This window comes from Bubalus kerabau, chromosome 6, assembly GCF_029407905.1.
Source record: "Bubalus kerabau isolate K-KA32 ecotype Philippines breed swamp buffalo chromosome 6, PCC_UOA_SB_1v2, whole genome shotgun sequence".
Classification (NCBI taxonomy): Eukaryota; Metazoa; Chordata; class Mammalia; order Artiodactyla; family Bovidae; genus Bubalus; species Bubalus kerabau.
This window is the reverse complement of record NC_073629.1, coordinates 24,177,738-24,197,762: the sequence shown is the minus strand read 5'-3', so window position 1 is coordinate 24,197,762 and position 20,025 is coordinate 24,177,738. Positions and strand designations below refer to the sequence as shown.

At 38.7% G+C, this 20,025-nt stretch overlaps 1 protein-coding gene across 3 annotated transcripts in view; it reads right to left on the bottom strand.

Annotated features, from left to right (window-relative positions):
* Nucleotides 1-20,025, bottom strand: part of NOTCH2 (notch receptor 2) — a 176,652-nt gene that overhangs the window by 104,568 nt on the left and 52,059 nt on the right. For all 3 annotated transcript variants that reach the window (XM_055584588.1, XM_055584586.1, XM_055584587.1), the window contains exon 2: nucleotides 19,525-19,606. In XM_055584588.1, coding sequence (XP_055440563.1) covers nucleotides 19,525-19,606 — 82 coding nt within the window. The remainder of the gene's footprint in view (nucleotides 1-19,524; nucleotides 19,607-20,025) is intronic.

Genomic DNA, 20,025 nt, shown 5'->3' with positions numbered 1-20,025 from the left:
TCTACTGTTCCTTATATAAAAATCTTCTATCTAACCTCCAGTGAGAGGTACCACATTTTACCATCTGATATGTCTCTATTTTCCTTTCTTCTATCCTTGTTTCAAAGATCTGTTCAAAACCTATATCCTTCACTAAGCTTTCTCCAAACCATCTCACCCATCTCTGATCTAACAGTAGTTGTACTCCATGTTATATACTACATTATTTCTACCAATATGGCTCTTCTTCATTAAGCCACAATGAGGTCTTCCCTGTGTCTCTCTCAAACTGATATTTTTGTGGGGAAGAGCAAGTCTTCAGACCCTGGAGCCGTTGGCTTGAACACCATAACCACCTATGTTGCAAAATCCCCTCTCAACCTCATGTGGGGCTCTGCCTGGTAGAACACAAGGCAAGGCAACCAAAAAAGTCATCCTGGGGTATAAGGTCATCCCTCACATCCCAGGGATGAATTATGGACACAGGAAGAAATTATGGACATAGGAAGAAAGGGGAGAGATGGGTAAGTGAGACAGCCAGAAATAAAGGACCTCATCTCCTAATACAGGAGACCTTTCAACTTTGCAAATCCATGTTCAACTGTAATAGGAGTACACCATATGCCCTGTTAGTCTCAGTGGGAACTGGGACTCTCTGCTAAAAACAAGAGATTAAATAGCTCTCTTCTCGAGATGGCTCAAGTTGACTTTATCATCCAAGTTCCCTTACAAATCTATAGTTCTATTAAGTTACCACAGTACCATTTTTGGAAAACAGCTTACATCTTGAACTAAAGGTATATGTAAAAAATCTTCTAAAAATATAACCAAATAAAAAAAAAAAAACCTCTAAAAACTGCATTTGGTTCCTGAAACTATATGAATGCCCTCCACTGGAGGAAATTTATAACTTATTTAAGTAGTTTTCTCAGTGACTTCCTCCTAGTCTCTTCCCTTCTCTGGCTTTGGATCTCTGAAAGAATGCAGTTCACAGGGGATGCTTTGAGTACAGGGAAAGTTTTGTGGGAGGGGGCTTTTTCCCTGTAAAACAATTTCATAAACGAATCTGAACACTTTATCAGCTCCATACGGTCACGTATTTTTCTGAAAAAGTCTGCCATTTCTGACACGAAGAGGTCCACTCTTTCGTTGTTACTATTCAAACAGACACATGGGGAATGAAGTGAAGGGGAGGAATGAAGGGCGAAAAAGAGAGGGAAAAACAGGGGATTCCTCCTAACGGAACTAGAAAACATTCCAACTGAATGGATGCCCATAAGTCCCCTCTCAATAAAACAGATGAAAACCAGACCCCAACTCTCACATGTCACCAGCAGCCTGGATTCGTTTACATGTAGCCACTTTACAGATTTCAACGAAGCTGGGATTTGAATAGCAATTCCAATCTATTTAGCAATGGCTGTGATTCAGGATCAGTCTCCTTAGTAATACAGGATAGAAAAAATTGTTCTTTCAAGTTTGCTAAGTGAATGGCCACTCATCTAGAGAAAAGCTTAAAATACTGTAGTAGCTTGTGTCAGCTCCAAGATGACCAAAGTTTGAGCAGGAAATAAGCCCCTTTTTCAAATAAAAGCCAATGTTCTCTCTCCTTGTTTTCTCCACCGACTGTTCTGTATCAGCAGGGTGAGCCCAAGTGGCACCCAGGGCTTCTCTGCAGCTCTGCCTTCAGCTTTTTTTAGTGAGGATTTGGTCATTAAAAAAATAAAACAACAAAGCAAAACACCACCACATAGGAGAAGAAGAAAAAGAGAGGCGTGCTTTACAAAACAGCTATTTCAAAATCATGATTTTTTAAAAACTACACAGAATGTGGAACGGAGGGGGGAAAAATGTCTCATGTGGGTTGCGTCGGCCCTGCAGCTGCTCCTCATTAAAGCTCCTCTTTACTCCCTCTGGGCTGGTTTCCAGCAGAAAATTCTTTAAACAGAACTCTGCTTTCAACCCACTTTCTTCTTGCTCTAGGCCTCTCGGCCCCCCAATCCGCAGTGGCAGCCTGCCCTAGCTGAGCTAGAGAGGGGGGAGCTGTTGTTAAGGTAAATGAGGTAAGGGCAGAGGGAAAAAAAATTACAAAACCCAGAAACCAAATTAAGCATTGGTCAGTAACAAAGGTCTGCAGTCTGAAAAGGTCCCAAATCAGTCTGTTCTTTCCTGTGACCATAACGCCAGCTTAGCTTCCTGCTCCCTGCCCGCCCCCCCAGGCCCCTGTTAAAGTAGATAAAAATGATTGCTAACAGCCAAAGCTAACTGTAACCAGTTAAAGTTCCTATATAATGCTTAATTCCCAAGGCTCTGGCTTACAAACTCCTAGATGCCCAAGAGTCTCCAGAATCAAGTCTAAACTCTAGGATTGGAATTCAAGAGGCCCAACCTACTAGTCCAACCTCATAGTCACCCTCCTCTCAGTACCTCCAGTTGAACATCTCATCAGGCTGTCAACTTTTTGATTCTGTAACTGTGTAAAGGTAACCACTGGGTTATGCTAATTACTGACTTAAAAAAAAAAAAGGTACAGGAAGACGTCCTGCTAACTTCCTGGTAAAGAGGGAAAAAGGGAAGAGTTCTGTGATGTTGACTTCTTCTTGTCATTCCCACTCCCCTTCTCACCTCCCTTCCCCCCAAAAAGAAAGAAAAAATTAAAAAAAAAAAAAAAAAAAAAAGGAAATACTATAGCTTACTCAGCAAGAAAGAAAAACAAAAAGAACTAAAAAAAAGTATTCGTGTACAGAGTTAGGGCCCAGTTCTGGGCTGTCTGTGGTAAAACACACTTTCTAGGGCTTTGCTGGTTTGATGTAAAGGAAACAAAGACCAATATACAATCAATTTCTCCCTCCTCTCTTTCATTTTCTTTCTCTCTCTCCTCTCTCTCACACACACGCACTTTTTTTTTTTTTAACCACAACTAATAAAGACTACAAAATACTGTAGGACAGCCCATTTTTCTACTATGTAAATTCAGCTTCCTGAGCAGAACATTTCTGCTTTTCTTGTAGTATTTCAGAAAATGTTAATCTTGGTTCCCACATTAGGCTGAATGCTTCCAAATTAAAAGTTTCCCACAGGAAAAGAATTTCACAGGGAATTGTGAGGCTGGGAATTATCTTCTGAAGCTCCACCTCACTTGGTTTCCATGCATTTAGGTTTCTCAACACTACCCCCCATATGAATAAAGCAATAAACACACACTGATTTTAATAAATTCAAACCAGAAAGAAGCTGCCGTGGTATACACTTCAAAACTGTTAATTCATAGCACTGTTCATCTTCATCAGAAACTATGAAATCAGTAACCATTGCAATGGGAAACCATGCTTTATTTACACAAGAATTTGCAAACACCCTTATCTTCCAGTTTATAGTCTGGGCTCATTTATCAGAGCTCAAAAGCTGAACTGAGTGCCTAGCCTCTTCAATCATCACTTGAAAGAGTGGACAAGGGCACACAAACAGCATTGGAAGACTTCTGTTGCTGCCATAACAGAAGGTGGTCTTTCCCGTCTTCTAGCATACAATCCGTACCTTTACCAGATTTCACTGAGTGGACCCTGAGAAAGCATCTACTTGTGATTAAAATATGGCAAACGTATTCTAAATACATGAGTTTACAAAAAGCACCCTTCAGAGTAATAGGCAAAAACAAATGAGTTAAACCAGTTGTCCCCAAACATTGTAGAGTTACTGCAAGGAGTTTGCAAATACTTATAAATGACTTTCTAGACTATTAAATAATGTCCTCTCCATATGAAATGGACTGTAAATGCTGTTATAGTTATTAAAATGTGGAGACATTATAAAGGGTTATTGAATTCTCAGTAGATATTGACATTATGCATTGTATACAAACAAGAGACTGAGAACTGGCTTCATCTCAAGACCATCATCCCTTCATTCCTTGCACCCTCGCTAGGCTCAGTTTCTTTAGTTCCTAGAACACGTTCTAATGCACCTCCAGAACTTTGTACGTGCTGTTCATTCAGTCCAAACACTTTTCCCCGCCCTCTTCTCATAGTCAAGACCTAAAATTTCTTTAAGCTTCAGCTCAAATTTTATTTCCTTTGAGAAATAGGCTTGATGCCCCCTGCTGTATATTCTCATAATCCTAACATATATCATTCATTATCTTATATTATGATTATTTGTTTCTTCCCCAAGAGGCTGAGAATTATTATCACTATACTCATGGTGCCTAATACAGGAACTGGAGTACAGAAGGCATTCAACTATTCAGTGCTCATATTCTTAACCAAAGCCAAAGGGCGAAATGCAAGGGTCCATAAAATCCTTACACCTTCAAAAGACTTGAATTATACTCAAAGTTTGGGAACCACTAGGTTGAGCTATTTACCCAAAGGACTAACAGTACTAATTAAGATTCCTGATACATACAGGACTTTTTAACCTTCACTTACCTCTAAAACATTCAAAGTGAGTCAGTCAAACCTATATGGAGTAGACTTTGTAAATCATACTTTCTCCCCAAATAAGAACACTCTCTCCCTCTCTCTCTCTCTCACACACAGTCTGCATTTTCTCTTGTAGTTTTATTAATCTTTAATAAAACACTGACTACATGAACCACCAGGATCCTGAGTGATAGAACATCCTACAAAGTGGCCTCAGTAGCATAAACTGCTAGATTATTCAGACACTGAGCAGTAAAAATTAAACAAAATTTCAGAGAAAAAAACTGAGTGAGTTTGCTTTCTGTTCTCTAATGTGAGGAAATGACCACCTGTAAAATTCTGAAGTCCAAAAAATATCTGAAGGCAGAAAGTTCCAAAAGCTTATGGTTTGGCCTAAAAGGATTCCTAGTTGAAAAATAACTGTACTCAAATCATATCAAATCAAACGTGAATGCAAGAGTAGGCAGGAGAAAAACCTGCATTTTTCTGAACTTTGAGAGATAAGTTTGAAGAGAAATAAAAAATATTTCTTTGTAGATTCTGAATACATCATTCTCCCAAAAAATGTAATAATCACATGTATAGGTATGCAAGACCATTCAATGAATAATATAATATATTGAAATATATACAATATAAAGAAAAATATAATTTCAAAATGCCCTGAAACACTATAAAATCCCATTTAAATGGCCTTACTTAGACTAGAACCACAGATAATAAAAATAATGGACAGCATGAGGAAATAAATAACAGTGCCTTGAATCCTACTTCAAGACCAAAACCACTAGTTCACATAAAAGACAGGGCTGTGACCCAAAGCATAAAAATAATGGTTCTTGGGGGTAAAAACAAACCTTAGACATTATAATGGTCTTCCAAAGGGCTATGATAGATAAACTGATACACAATATATCTATGGTATTAAAATTGCATGGGGTTGGGGTAGAGAGATTAGGGGAAAAAACTCTAAAAATGCTCCTTTGGGGCAAGGGGGTGATAAAGATAAAAAGGTTGAGAAACACTGAGATAGCATATCCAAATAAAGTAATTTTTAGCTTAGTATCTGGCACACATAACACTCATAAATGTTAGTTGAATTAAACAGGAAAGTTTCCTACAAATGCTGCCTATATTTAAACTCACATGACTTATAAAAAATTGTTCCTCAGCTTTGGAATCATAAGGAGATCAGTCCTGGGTGTTCTTTGGAAGGACTGATTCTAAAGCTGAAACTCCAATACTTTGGCCACCTCACGCGAAGAGTTGACTCACTGGAAAAGACTCTGATGCTGGGAGGGATTGGGGGCAGGAGGAGAAGGGGAAGACAGAGGATGAGATGGCTGGATGGCATCACCGACTCGATGGACATGAGTTTGAGTGAACTCCGGGAGTTGGTGATGGACAAGGAGGCCTGGCGTGCTGCGATTCATGGGGTCGCAAAGAGTTGGACACGACTGAGCGACTGAACTGAACTGAACTGATGCTTGATCTGCTGTATGAAATCAAAATTTATGCTTCCATAGGGACAAAGTGGAAATCTTGCAAAGCTAAACAGTGGTCTAATGAGATTTATATACCATACATCCAGATACCATAAAGATGATTTCTTTTAAAAATACAATGCTATCATTATTTTATGTACTCTTGCATTCTTTTATCAAAAACAGCAAAACCTTCAATCCCTCACTACATGGCTGATGCTCGTAGAACATGTGAAAGTCTTAGCCTAGTGGTGTCTATACTTGGAAACATGCTCTATCAACAACTACACAGCTGGGACTGGATTTAGTTTATCTGTTTTCCTCTAGATTGTAAGCTTTTGAGAACAAAGATAATTATTAAAATAATCATGATCACAATAATCACCCCCAAAAGTTTTCCACACAAAAGATAACTTTCATGAAGTTAATGACATCTCACAACACTTACTACTTTTATGACAATAAGAGAACAGTTACTGTCAAAGAAAAAATGTAATTTTTTATTTATTTTTAAAAAACATTCTTTATTTAACAGGATCTTGGCTTTGGTGCAGACCTCCAATATAGATCATCTCAACTAGAAAAGTCGCATCAACTAAAAACTGATACAGGAAGATTCAGATATAATTCTTTGTTCTAATTTCAGCAACAGCTGCTTTAAGAATTCCTTTTGTATATTAAAAAAAAAAAAAAAAGCTTAGCACAAAGAATGGTTCTTCCATATCTCATGCCATCCAAAGACATGAAGCATTTCAAATGGCTACTCTAAGATAAAGGTCAGCAAATACTGCCCTGGGCAAAATCTACAGGCCACCTGTTTTTGTACCTCCAGCCCAGGGGCTAAAACTGGCTTTTACATGTTTTAATGGTTATGTTTTAAAGAGGTATATAGGTCCGTACATCATATCCTTAATTTGCTTCTTGGCCAGCAAAGCTTAAAACCTTTACCATCTGGCACTTTAAGAAAAAAGTTCACTGATGTCTGCTTTAAGGCCAGGACAGCATTAAAGTGTACATAGGAGAGTCCCAGTCCATCCTAAAGGAAATCAGTCCTGAATATTCATTGGAAGAACTCATGCTAAAGCTCTAATACATTGGCTACCTGATGAGAAGAACTGACTCCTTGGAAAAGACCCTGATGCTGGGAAAGATTGAAGGCAGGAGGAGAAGGGGACAACAGAGGATGAGATGGTTGGATGGCATCACCGACTCGATGGACATGAGTTTGAGCAAGCTTTGGGAATTGGTGATGGACAGGGAAGCCTGGTGTGCTGCAGTCCATGGGGTCGCAGAGTCAGACATGACTAAGGGACTGAACTGAACTGAGGCTAAAAACACCTTCAAAAGATGGGCTCGCAATTTAGGTTAACTTTTTTTTGTTTATTAGAACTCAGCCACTTTAGGAGCACTTGTTAAGAACCATGTTTAATTTCAGAAAGACAAAATCATCAGAGAATCATCGCTGTCAATTGTTATACCTCTGCACAGTTAGAACCAATAATAATAAAAAGGACAGACATTAAGGAAACGAATTAGAATGTATAAACTTAATGTGGTGACTCAAGACAAAAACTACTACTTCCCTTAAAAGATGGGATCAGGCCCAAAGGCTCAAAAAAAAATTTTTTAAGCTAAAGATATTACAATGATTTGTGACCTTCCAAACCAAAGAAACTGAATATCAAACAAGAATCCTGAAAGTACGCATTCAAGTTCACACAAAGTGAAGATAAATGCATCCTGAGAGGCACTTCACTTACTAAATGGAAGCAAGGCAAAGCCACACCTGACGTGGCTACATTCTCCTGCATCATTCTGCTTTAAAAACCCATGTCTACTGGTAGGTGAGACATACTCAGGACATACATGAAGACAGGTAGGTAGGTAAGTAGATAGATTTGTAATGAGTCTGTTTCTTATCTGAATGAGAATAAAAATGTAGCTAGTCTATTATTTTACAAAAACTCTCACCAGAGACTTGAGCATGTTCTCAGAGCTTTTGACTGAGTGGCTCCCCACAGACCTTTCCTCTAGATCAAGCCCTGGTTCTTGCACTAGGTGTGAATCTCGAAAAAGCCACTTTACTTCTCTGAGCCTCAGTCTCCCCATGTATTAAAACAAGATGCTAGGCCAAATAACCTCTAATAATACCTTTAAAATTGTATGATTCCATTTAGGTATGTTCTACAGCCCCCATGGATATTAATATCCTTTAGGAGGATTAAAGACCTACTTTAGGAGGAACTGAAAAGAATTTCCACATTGTTTTGTTTCGTGGAATATTAAAAAATAAAACGTATAGCTAGAGTTAAAATTCTTGGTCTTTCAAACTGCCTCTTAAAGCCCTAAGTTGTTTGTTTTTAATTCTGCTTTTCTCTCTCTTCCCCTTCTCTGTTTTCACCCTGAACAGCAGTCCCTTGAGAGTTGGTACCAAGAATGAAAAGAAATAGGGCTGAATCTTTAGGTCACCTAATGGGGGCTGAGAAGCAACTTTTGGTCCCACTCTACATTCCAAACAGTTATGTAATACAGGACAAGTCACTTGGCCACATTAAGCCTTGGGTTCCTCATCTTATAAAACAAAATGAGTGGGAAAGGTGCTCGACAAAATCCCTTCCACCTCCTGAGTTTGATGACTCTACAATTTTGGTTTTTTCATTTCTTCAGCAATACTGCCTGAAAATGCAATGATGTTTGCTGATGGTAATGCTTGGGGTCAGTGGTTGTGTATGTCCTGACCATCAACCCACTCTAAGCAGGGACTCCCTGGGGCAAGAACTGTGCATGTCTCTTCTTTTACATTCTTCATGCTACCTAACTCTCATCCTTCTAAGCACAGAGACAATTCAATACACACTTGTATAAAGGAACTGTTGCACAACCCACACTTTCAGCTAACCCCTTGCAGGAAGCATAAGGAAGCAAAGAATAAGCAAAAGAGAAAGAGTGATATATTTAAACAAGATATGGAGAATAAAGAGGAACCATGAGCCTAAAAGGGAAAGAAAGGCCTCTTCCCCAAGTCATATGGCCAACATGAACGCCTGTTTTCCTCAGCACGGAATAGGGGTAGACACTGCAGTCTCTCCCTTTATGGACTCTGATCCACTGACAAATCACACAAGACTAAAAATGACATGTGTGTCTGGGAAGAGATGCACCAAATTTAAGCTTGCAGGGAATCAGCCACTTAATTAAATTCATGTAGGACCTTTTCCCAGACATAATTTTTATACATCATCTCAACACAGCATAAGTACCTATCTTACTCATTTCCCCACCTCATAATGCTCTCATTAATTTTTATAAAATTTAAGAAAGAATAGGTGATGTCCCATAATTAGAGAGTATGCTTCTCTAAAAACTAATTATAAACTCTGATTGTCACTGTCAGCCTTTGCCTAGGAGGAAATGAGTCAACTTTTCATTAGTAATCAAGTTCTGTCCATTTTTTAAGAGTGATCCAGAAATTCAAGGCCATGAGTTTTAACAATATGAGACAGAGAATGAGACACCACAAATATTACTTACAAATGCAGCTAAGAGGAAAATTAAAGTCAGAAAGGTTCCTGAGGTACTTTTCAGGCTGAGTGTGATTTCAGAAGAGGCAAGTTGCCCAGCAAAATAATTCCTTAAGGAGATGTCTCTGGCTTACACAATAACCACCAGCATTTCAAAATTTTAAAGGGACAGGGGGTTAAATGGCCAAGTCACTGCCATGGTCTAGGCAAAGGAATCATAACCACTATTAAATGTTTTCCACACAGAATAGGCATCCCTGGTTTATTCTGTATAATTGAGGGTTTGGATGTGTACTATATAATCAGAGGAAACAAGCAGAAAAGGACATGAGCTAATTTGGGGTAACCAGAGATGTGTCTAACAGATGCTTGCTTACTCTGGATCCCTGAAATGAACTGGATCAAGACAATGATATGCTGGACAGAAAAGATCTGAGGTTGGGATGCCTCAGATCAAGAATGCACTATGCCTTATATGAAGACTGATTCTGCTCCTGACATCTCTGTTTTTCCATCACTCCTCCTAACCCTTTTTTTTTTTTCTTGCCTCAGAGATTTTGAATTCTGAGTTTCCCTGTAAACAATGTCCACAAGCCTACCTGGCCACTCTGTTCTGGAAGCAGCACAAGACTTAACAGTCAAGGCCAAAAGGCGGAGGAAAGGAGAGATGATTGCTCCCAGCTGCCCCTCTTCTTTGTCCTGGGGCCTCCCTGCTCATCCCTTAATCCAGACAGCCTATCTCAGGCACTCAAGCCAACATGTGCTAAAGGAATGAGCTTTCAAATCAGTTAGCTGTCATTGTGAAACAGATTAAAAATCCACAAGCTAGTTGAGCAAAACCTCACACAAACTGAAGTACAGAGAACACCCACGATGTAAAAAAAAAAAAAAAAAAAAAAGTTTTAAAACTATGTCATTAAGGAAAAAACTGACAATATTGGTAATGATTATTTCAGTTAATCATAGCCTTTTCTAGTCGCCTCAGTCTCACTACTTCCATCCCTCTGCCTATCCATTTCCTAAGACACAGTCAATATTCTCAGATTTATTCTCAGATTATAAGTGAACCACAAGATATTCTGATTTTAGTCTTCCATCCCATAGCAGTCGTTCCCTTGTCTCAATCTCCACAGTTCATATACATACATATATGTATGTATGTATGTGTGTATATATATGTGTATACATATGTATGTGTATGCCTCATCTCCCCAGTAAGATGCCAAGACATCAGAGAACTGCCACCATGTCTTATGCAAGAGAAACACAACACTCATTAGCAGACACTCCTGAGGAGGTCTAGATACTTCTGAATAAGAAAGTCAGACAGCACAGGCCTCCTCAGCCTTTATGTTTGATCACAATACCCTGCACAGTGCTTAATCACAGTAGCCAGTTCAATAAACACCAGTTTGATGAATATTAAACTTTCCTTTGAAGAGGGCTATGGACTGAGTGCACCCCTTCAAAATCCTTATATTGAAACCCTCATCCCCAATGTGATGCTATTTGGAGCTGGGGACTTTGGGAAATAACTCATCAGATGAAGTCAAGAGGGCGGGGTCCTCATGAGGGGATTAGTGCCACCATGTGAGGATATAGTGAGCAGCTGGCTGGCTACAAAGCAGGAAGAAAGTCCTCACAGGGAAGTGAGGAAGCCAGCACCTTGATCGTGGACTTCCCAGCCTCCAGAACTATGAGAAATAAATGTCTGTTGGTTAGGCCACCTGGTCTCTGGTAGTTTGTTATATAGCAGCCTGAGTTGACTAAGACAAACAGTGATGATCCTAAAGTGTCTTAGAGTCTGACTTTCAGTGTTGAGGATACAGGACTATACATATAGTACCTGGTGGAAAGTAGCCTGAATCCACATAGACTCCGTGCCCTAAACGCTACTATTCTACTTTCTCATTAATACCTACTTTCTCCTCAAACATATGTAAAGAAAAAAAAATGGATATAACATTCCAGTTGGATATGTATCCTCAGTAATGCCACCTGTTATTTAAATAATGCCTTTATTAGTCTTTGCTTTCACTTTCTTTCCATAAAGGCCTTTTCATTTGGATCCAAGTAGAAGATTGTTTAGGAGAAGAACATTTTAAACAGAAGGTAACTGCATTAATAAGAGAAAACTGAAGGCATCACTATGAGAGTCAGTAATACATATTCAGACACAGAGGATGAAGTGCTAGTGAAGATTACCGATGATGAGTGAATAAGGTATAGAAAACTTCAGGACGCCCCAGAGAAACTATAAATGACACTGAGATGTAAAACAAAACACAACTAAAAAACTAGGAAAACAAAACACATAATACACACACACACACACACACACACACACACACACACTCACACAATGAGGGGATGGGGGTGGAGGAAACACTAAACTCCATTCCTAGCTACAAAATTCCTAGCTCAGGATGCTGAGAAGGAGGCTTAATGAAAAGCTTCATCACGCCCACACATTTAAGCTAGCTTAAGAGAGAAAAAAGTACTTGGAAATTTTTAGATAATTACATTTTTATCACATTCTGACTTCCTCAAACCCTTTGTATTCAATCTTGCTAGCCTTGATAAAAGACAGATAGCCAAAATTTTAAATGAAGGATTTAATTAAGTTACTCCAGATCATGAAAGAGAAATATTTCTCATTCTGCTTAGTCAAAACAAAAGGGGGATAAAGGAATTACTACATGAAATTAATGGTGCTGACATGCCACAATGGAACAATGAGAAAGAAACTTTACTTAGGATTATGGTTAACCTGTGTTATGGGGACTGTGTTGAAAGAAGCCTAGCTAAACTCCTAACTATTTGTGCCAGGTTTGCAGGCCAAGATTAGTTGGTTTAACTTACTGGCAATGACCCAAGACAGGCAAAAGGAGAGCCTAAGAACCACCTTTTTCTACTTCTCCACCTAACACTGAAGTTTGTCACGTTTCTAACCTAAAGGATAAAGATCAGTTGAACAGAACACAGGAATTCTGCTGTTATATATCGATAAGAAGCTATTAATCAATTTTTCATACTTCATGAAAAATTCCTCAGGGACACAACATATTTGTAAAAGGATTTTTTCACGGACATAAGCATTAATGAGAACAACAGCTTAGAAATGGTTCTGTTGAAAGGTCCAGACCCCAAGTCCCGAACAAAGCAAGCCTCACAGGACACACGTCTGTATGTCTATAACTCACTGCAGGTATAAGGCTGTGCGCTTAACAGTTTGTGATTCCTGTGATGGCAGCACCGTTTATCAGAAGTGGTAGAATTGAACCTGTCTCAATGTCACAGCTGCATAAAATCTGTCTGGACTTGCTCACCTTCCATTAGGAAAAAAGGGAGAAGTTTCAAGGTTTTAAGTTTAATTTTTTCTACTAAAAAGCATGTTAGCACACAATACCCTCTACCCCCACCTTCACTGCTATCTTCTTATATTTCATCTGCACTACCTGCACTGAGCTATGGTGAAGGCCACTTCTCAGAAACGCAGCATCAGCCAAGCCTGGCCCATGGACTCAGCTGGCAAAAAACTTCGTATGGTTTTTTCCATAAGATGGTACAGAAAAACCCTAACAAAATTTTGGCCAACCCAATATTATGAGCTACCCAGGCCTACCTATGTCTCTACTTTAAAATTAAAGGAAACTTTATAGAATTTTAATCATAATCCTGATCTGAAAAGCTACCTTTCATGCACTTTCAAATGTTCCACACTGCCTTTTCAGAAGATCCTGTTTGAACTACCACTTTAAAATAGGTAATTTTGTCCCATTTTACTGATAAGCAAACTGAGACTCAGAGAAACAGTATATTTTCAAAGAGCCCACCTCAGGTCAGGTACTTAAAGAGTTATGTGATATTGGGCAAAATATTTAACCTGAGTTCTCACATACTCACTGGTAAAACAGGGATATTAAAATAATCTACGTTGCATGAGGAGGCTTCCCAGGTGACTCAGTGGTAAAGAATCCACCTGCCAATGCAGGACACACAGGAGACACAGATTCAATCCCTGGGCCTGGAAGATTCCCTGGAAGATGAAATGGCAACCCACTCCAGTCTTCTTGCCTGGAGAATTCCACGGACAGAGAAGACTGGGGGGCTACAGCCCATGGGGTCGCAGAGTCAGACACAATTGAGCGACTGAGCATGCTCAACCTTACCTGAGGACTAGAAAAATACACATAAAGAGCTTAATTGAACACAGAAGCTAGTACATAATAAATGCTCAATAAATGTTAGCTAGTATAATACTCTTTAACTTGCAAAAGATAAAATTACTGACAGTACTTGGGGCTCAACTTCACGTCTATCTGACATGAAAACTTGTCCTTTCCATGTCACCAAACAGGGCTCTTTCAAATGTGTTACTTTACTCACCAGTGCCAAACTAACCATACAGGAGCCTGGAGCAAAAAAAAAAAAAAAAACAAAAAACAGTTCTGATTTCATCTTTTTTTTAAATGTACATATTTTAATCATAATTTTTGCATTAATTTTGAACTATTGCCTTCAAATATTATTTATCAAGATTGAAGGAACCTTACTGGCAAAACCAGTTTCAGCAGGAAAAGAGAAAGCGATTTAATAGTCGATATTTTTCCCAGTGCCTTTCTTTGATCTGATACTGCCCCTGAAGAGCACTGAGTGCACCAGCAAGGTGAGTGAAAGTGGAAAATGTTGAGTCAGGCATGACTTTTGAAAGTGCCTTTCTAGGGCAGTACTACCACAACACACTGGTGATGCATCCTGTAAGTCAGGCTCTGGAATATTTTGAGTATCTCTATTCCCAGTTGCTCAGTCATGTCCGACTCTGCAACACCATGAACTGTAGCCCACCAGATTCCTCCATTCGTGGGATTATCCTGGCAAGAATACTGCAGTGGGTTGCTATTTCCTTCTCTCAAGAGGATGAAGAAGGCAGTGGCTCCGGTTCTCCTGGATGGCTTTTGGAGGCCTGGACCACCAACACTACTTCCTAATCCTGGCAAGGAAAACTGTTAGTTGTTTAAGTTCAATGTTTCTTAGCATTAATAGATAAATTTTAGGTGAAACGTGACAGTTATGTTTTATAACATTTTTTATTTATAATAATTTACTTTAAAATGTTTCTACTTAGATACTTTGGCAAAAAGTAGAGATTCTCAAAAGGAAGTAACCATTCACAGAAGCTATATAACTCATGGTGACTTTCTATTGTTTCACAACTACTGTGCTAGTTACCTCTTAAGCGGTACGTAGAAAACTTTGAAAAACTCTTAAAATTTTATTTTATACTGTTAAAAATAATGGCAGAGTTGTTGATCAGTGGCTAAGTCACGTCTGACATTTTGCAACCCCATGGAGTCCACCAAGCCAGGGTCCCCTGTCCTTCACTATCTCCCAGAGTTTGCTCAGATTCATGTCAATTGAGTCAGTAACACTATGTAACCATCTCATCCTCCGCTGCCCCCTTCAATCTTTCCCAGCATCAGGGTCTTTTGCAGTGAGTAAGCCCTTCACATCAAGTGGCCAAAGTACTGAAGCTTCAGCTTCAGCATCAGTCCTGCCAATGAAGTAATGGCAGAGTAACTTAGACCAACTCTCTCATTTATAATTATTATAAACTTCAGACAAAATGTTAAAAGGTACCAGAGAGCAATCAAAGCAGGCAGAAACTAGAAGGGATATGAGCCTCAAAGGAAAACACAAACTACATATATGAAACCTACACTTATATACCTTTTTCCCTGAAGGTATTCCCTAGTTCATGAAGCACAAGTGAATGGAAGTCCTATAAGAGCTAAGGAGTCAAAGGTATCTGGAACTGTCAAAATTCCTCTGAAAACTGAGGAAGAGAAATTCTGGACCGGACAGAACCAGTTTTGCAACTAGACACGTTAAAAAACATGTCATGTAACTCCACAACAAGATGATATGAGGAACACAACAGAAAACAAGAGCTGGAAGGCTGAAAAGCTGAGCACGGTTTTGGGGAGTCAGAGGTTTGAATTCAAGTGCTACCAAATTAGAGGGGCTTGAGATACACCCCAGTATGTGGTAAACACCTCATGCTTTCCACTGAATTCACTGAAGGGTTATACCTTGGGAATAAGGACTGTATCCAGACTCCAAGTCTTGACTAAGACACACCATCAGACTAAGAGCAAAACAGACCCACCATACCAGAACCTAAATACAAGCCTCCATAGCATCAAGCTGATCTTCCAGTAACATTCTTTAGAAGATAAATTTTAAAACGCATCACTTGCAATGTCCAAAAATCAATAAAAACTACCATAAACATGAAGTAAAGGGAAATTGAAAGAGCTATTGATGGAAACACACCCAAAGACAACCCATATGTTAAAAACTGGCAGACAAGGACTTTAAATAACTATACTGTGTCCTTAAAAATACACATTTTGTGAATTTTGCAAATTGTAACCTCACCCACCCCCAACACTCTAGTGAACTTGAGTTGCCCATGAGTTTTAATCAAAGTGGGATTTGGAATGGTTTATATTTGAAAGCCTGAGAAAACAACTTGAAAGTGATTAATGACAGCCAAACTTAATTATATATTTACACCTCCCAGTAGGACAGGGAGAGAATGAAATGTCTTACTTCTGTGTAGTGAGAGGGCTTTATTAAGAGCTGACAACAACTATTTAGGAGCAATAATTGAGTTTTATGCAAGATTACACAGGTTCTTCTTGTCTAGCTCCCAATCTAATCACAGACTGTTAGAATACTTAACAGTTAGAAAAAAACAGTTGAGCTGTATACAAAACTAACCTTTAAAAGTACTTGTCCTCATCTGTCAGTGTGATCTTATCAAGGATTTCTATAATTTCCATAAACAACCATTATAATTTGGCTAAGTCAATAACATTATGCTCTTTAAAGAGACAGTCAGTTGCCTTCTACTTTAAAACATTTTCCATTAATTCCCACCCACCCACTCACCCCAGTAAAAGAAATTTGGCCTCAGCTCTCTTTCCTTAATCCACTAAGCAATCTATTGAATGAAAAGACAGTCATTAAGTCCTGAATATCTGATAATGTGATTTTTATAAATCTTCTAAGTGTTCTAGTATTCATATACCATTTTGTGAAAATAATATTTACTGAGCAAGCTGGAGTAACTTCTTTCCCTAGGGAAAAAAATAAAGGTGGTGAAGATATACTGAAAGGCCTGCTAAGTAAATGTTATTTTTACTTAAATTTTGCTTACATTCTGTGGATGTTGGCTGGCGTGCCAATGTAGGATGAGTGACCTGGCATCCCTGATATCGTTCTTGCATTCCTGTGTCCACTGATGTTGATTCTTCTACTCCTGAAGATGCTAATATTACTTTTACTGAAGTAGAGACACAATCACTTTTTACAAGCTTTGTTATCCACTCCCCAGAAGATGGCCTTGCCCAGTTTTCCCCTTACTCTGCTTTTCACTAGAAGGTTGTTTCCCTCACAACAGGATTGGAAGTCATTTGAGGGATGTCTAGGACTATATCTAGGACTATATCCATAAGCAATCCACTCCATCAATAATTAACAAGTATTCAGCAACAGAATTCTGGCAGCTCCATTTTTGTCAATCACAAAGTGAGTCCCCTGTTTCCTAGCAATGCTTTTTCCAAAAACTGGGGGCAACTTTGTCTCTCTCACCTTGGTTGGAGAGCCTGAGACTCACAGATCTGTTTTCTCTCCCAAAATGACCCTTAGTGTCCATTCCTGGTATGTGCTCAGAGTTTAGTCTCCTCTAGAATCTTCTCTCCCCATGTCAGACCACAAATATGTAGGCTAACACTTGGAACGTATTTTAAATTCTCCCTACATAAGTCACCAAGTTGAATTATCTCTAAATAGAACTAAATTGCCTCTCAGTATGGTACCGACATCCTGAACACTACATGAAGCTAACAAAATTCTCAGAGGAAAAGTCCAGTCTCTACTTATTTAAGACAAACAGATTTAAAAACATGTGAGATGTATGGAAAGAGTAACATGGAAACTTACATTACCATATGTAAAATAGATAGCCAATGGGAATTTGCTGTATGGCTCAGAAAACTCAAACAGGGGCTCTGTATCAATTTAGAGTGGTGGGATGGGGCCGGAGACGGGAGGGAGGTTCAAAAGGGAGGGGATATATGTATACCTATGGCTGATTCATGTCGAGGTTTGACAGACAACAACAAAATTCTGTAAAGCAATTATCCTTCAATAAATAAATAAATAAACAAGTGAATGATAATACCTATCGAGCATTTTTTGATTCAAGAAACATATTGTTAGGCACTAGCTACATACCAAACTGAAAATGCACAAGACCAGGACCTCTCATACTCTAGTGGGAGAAACAAACATTATCAACAAATGATCATAATATAATGGGTTAACTACCACAAGATAGCTAAATAATAGAATGAAGCAAGTAACTAAGACACCAGATGCCAAAAACAGACTAAACAAGATTTCACTGGCCAATTCTAAGGTATTAAGTTCCTTTCCTTATTATCTCCAGTTGTGTTTCCATTCTTAGAGGAGACTACATTACATGTTTTTGGTTGGATTTTTTTCCCAGCTAGAAAAACTAAGTGAACAGCCTATAATCAGCTACATAAAAAATTTCATTTCCAATGTTATCTTTACTCCAATCCAAATAACCTATTGTTAGGCTTCACTGTCATCACAGCTTAAAATATTTTCACTTTGGTGAAGAAAATTTTTTCTGACTTGGAAAAATTCTTGTTCATAACATTAAAGAACTTAAATCCCGGTGTCAGAATAGACTTGATTGGAACAAATGTAATTATTACAGTTAAGTTATTCAGCTAAATATCCAGAAAAGAAACAAAACTATGTTGGATAAAATCACTTAAAATGCTTATCAAGCACATACTTCTACCAAAGTAAAGAACAAATACACCCCCAAAAAAGTATTAAAGAAGATAAATGTCATATTACCAAATCTTATTTTCTATTAAAGAAATAGAATGGATACATGTTCCTATCAAAAATTTTCAATTGAGGTAGAAGCGGGGGAAATTGTCCATAGGAAATCTAGAGAAGCAATTTAAAAGATTACCTCACAGGCTTCCTCAAACAAAAAGTATGGCTACACTTCATGATCAGACAGGAAGAAAAGGAACACTCTTGAGAACTAGCCTATACTCCCTAGTCCTATTCCTCATCCTAATTCATCTCTAGTGTGGCTAGTGTGTGCTATGTCCGACTCTTTGCAACCCCATGAACTGTAGCCCTCCAGGCTCCTCTGTCCATGGAATCTTCCAGGCAAGAAATACTGCAGTGGGCTGCCATTTCCTAACCCTAACCCTTATTCTTTTAAATCCATATAATGACCTTCACCCACAGCCCCTGCTCCCTACTCCATCCCTACAGGCATGTGTGTATTTTCTTCTCTCACAGACTCTCCTTCAGAATTGGATATTTTACATTAGGAAAAAAAAAGTGTTACATGGCTATAATATTTACCTATGGCAGGCAGAATTAAAGTTAATGTGCATTTGGTCTAACTTAAAAACAAGATCAGAGCTAACACATTGAGAATCGATTCTAATCTGAAAACTGAAATTTTCTTAACTGAAAGATTTCGTAACGATTAAACTGAAAAATGTTAAAGAATATACTCTCTGGGCTTCCCTGATGGTTCAGTGGGTAAAGAATCTGCCTGCAATGCAAGAGACACAGGAGACGTGGGTTTGGATCCTTGGGTCAGGAAGATCCTCTGGAGGAGGAAAAGGCAACCCGCTCCAGTACTCTTGCCTGGAAAATCCCATGGACAGAGGGGCTTGGTGGGCTACAGTCCAAAGGGTCACAAAGAGTCAGACATGACTAAGCGACTAAGCACACATACACACACACAAGCTACTCACTGAAAGCCTTTATCATGATGAAAAAGATAAGGGTAAGACAGTAAGTTCTTATTAACCATTTATCTGACATCCAAATCCTCATCTTCCAAAAAACTACATCAGGAAAGTTAGTGAACCAGTAACATTTCACAGAAGTATTAAGTATAGGATAGTAGAGCCAAATCCTACTGAGGAAAAATAAGATATATGAAAATGAAAAAAAAAAAAAGAGAGAGAGAGAGAAACTTACTTGCAGTATCCTGTACCGTTGTGGTAGGTAACACATATTCCTTCATTTACACAAGGCTCATAGCCATCTCGACATTGCAATGCTAAAAATAAAAACAAATGCACATTAGAAATAAGTCACTAATCATAACCCTTAGACATTAAAGAAATATCCAATTCAGGGCATCTTTTTATCTTTTGGCTTCTGGGGTCATAGAAGTAGAAAAGCTCATCCCAAGAGTCTCTTCCCACAGTAACTGCTCTGTGGTCCTGAATGGCATTCTTAATTCTCTGTGCTTCTATCTCTCTGGCTGCTACATCCCTTTCCCAATGATACTAAGAGAATTAAAGTTATGCTATCCAATCCATGATATACTACAAGCATCTTGGGATCTGGATACTTCAGATAAGCAATGTAAGGATTCATCGACGAAAATTCAGGAAGATCGTAGATACTAGGTCACCATGATATCAATGAATTACTTAAGGCTTCACGTGAAGTTTCAGAACAGGCCACTTCAAG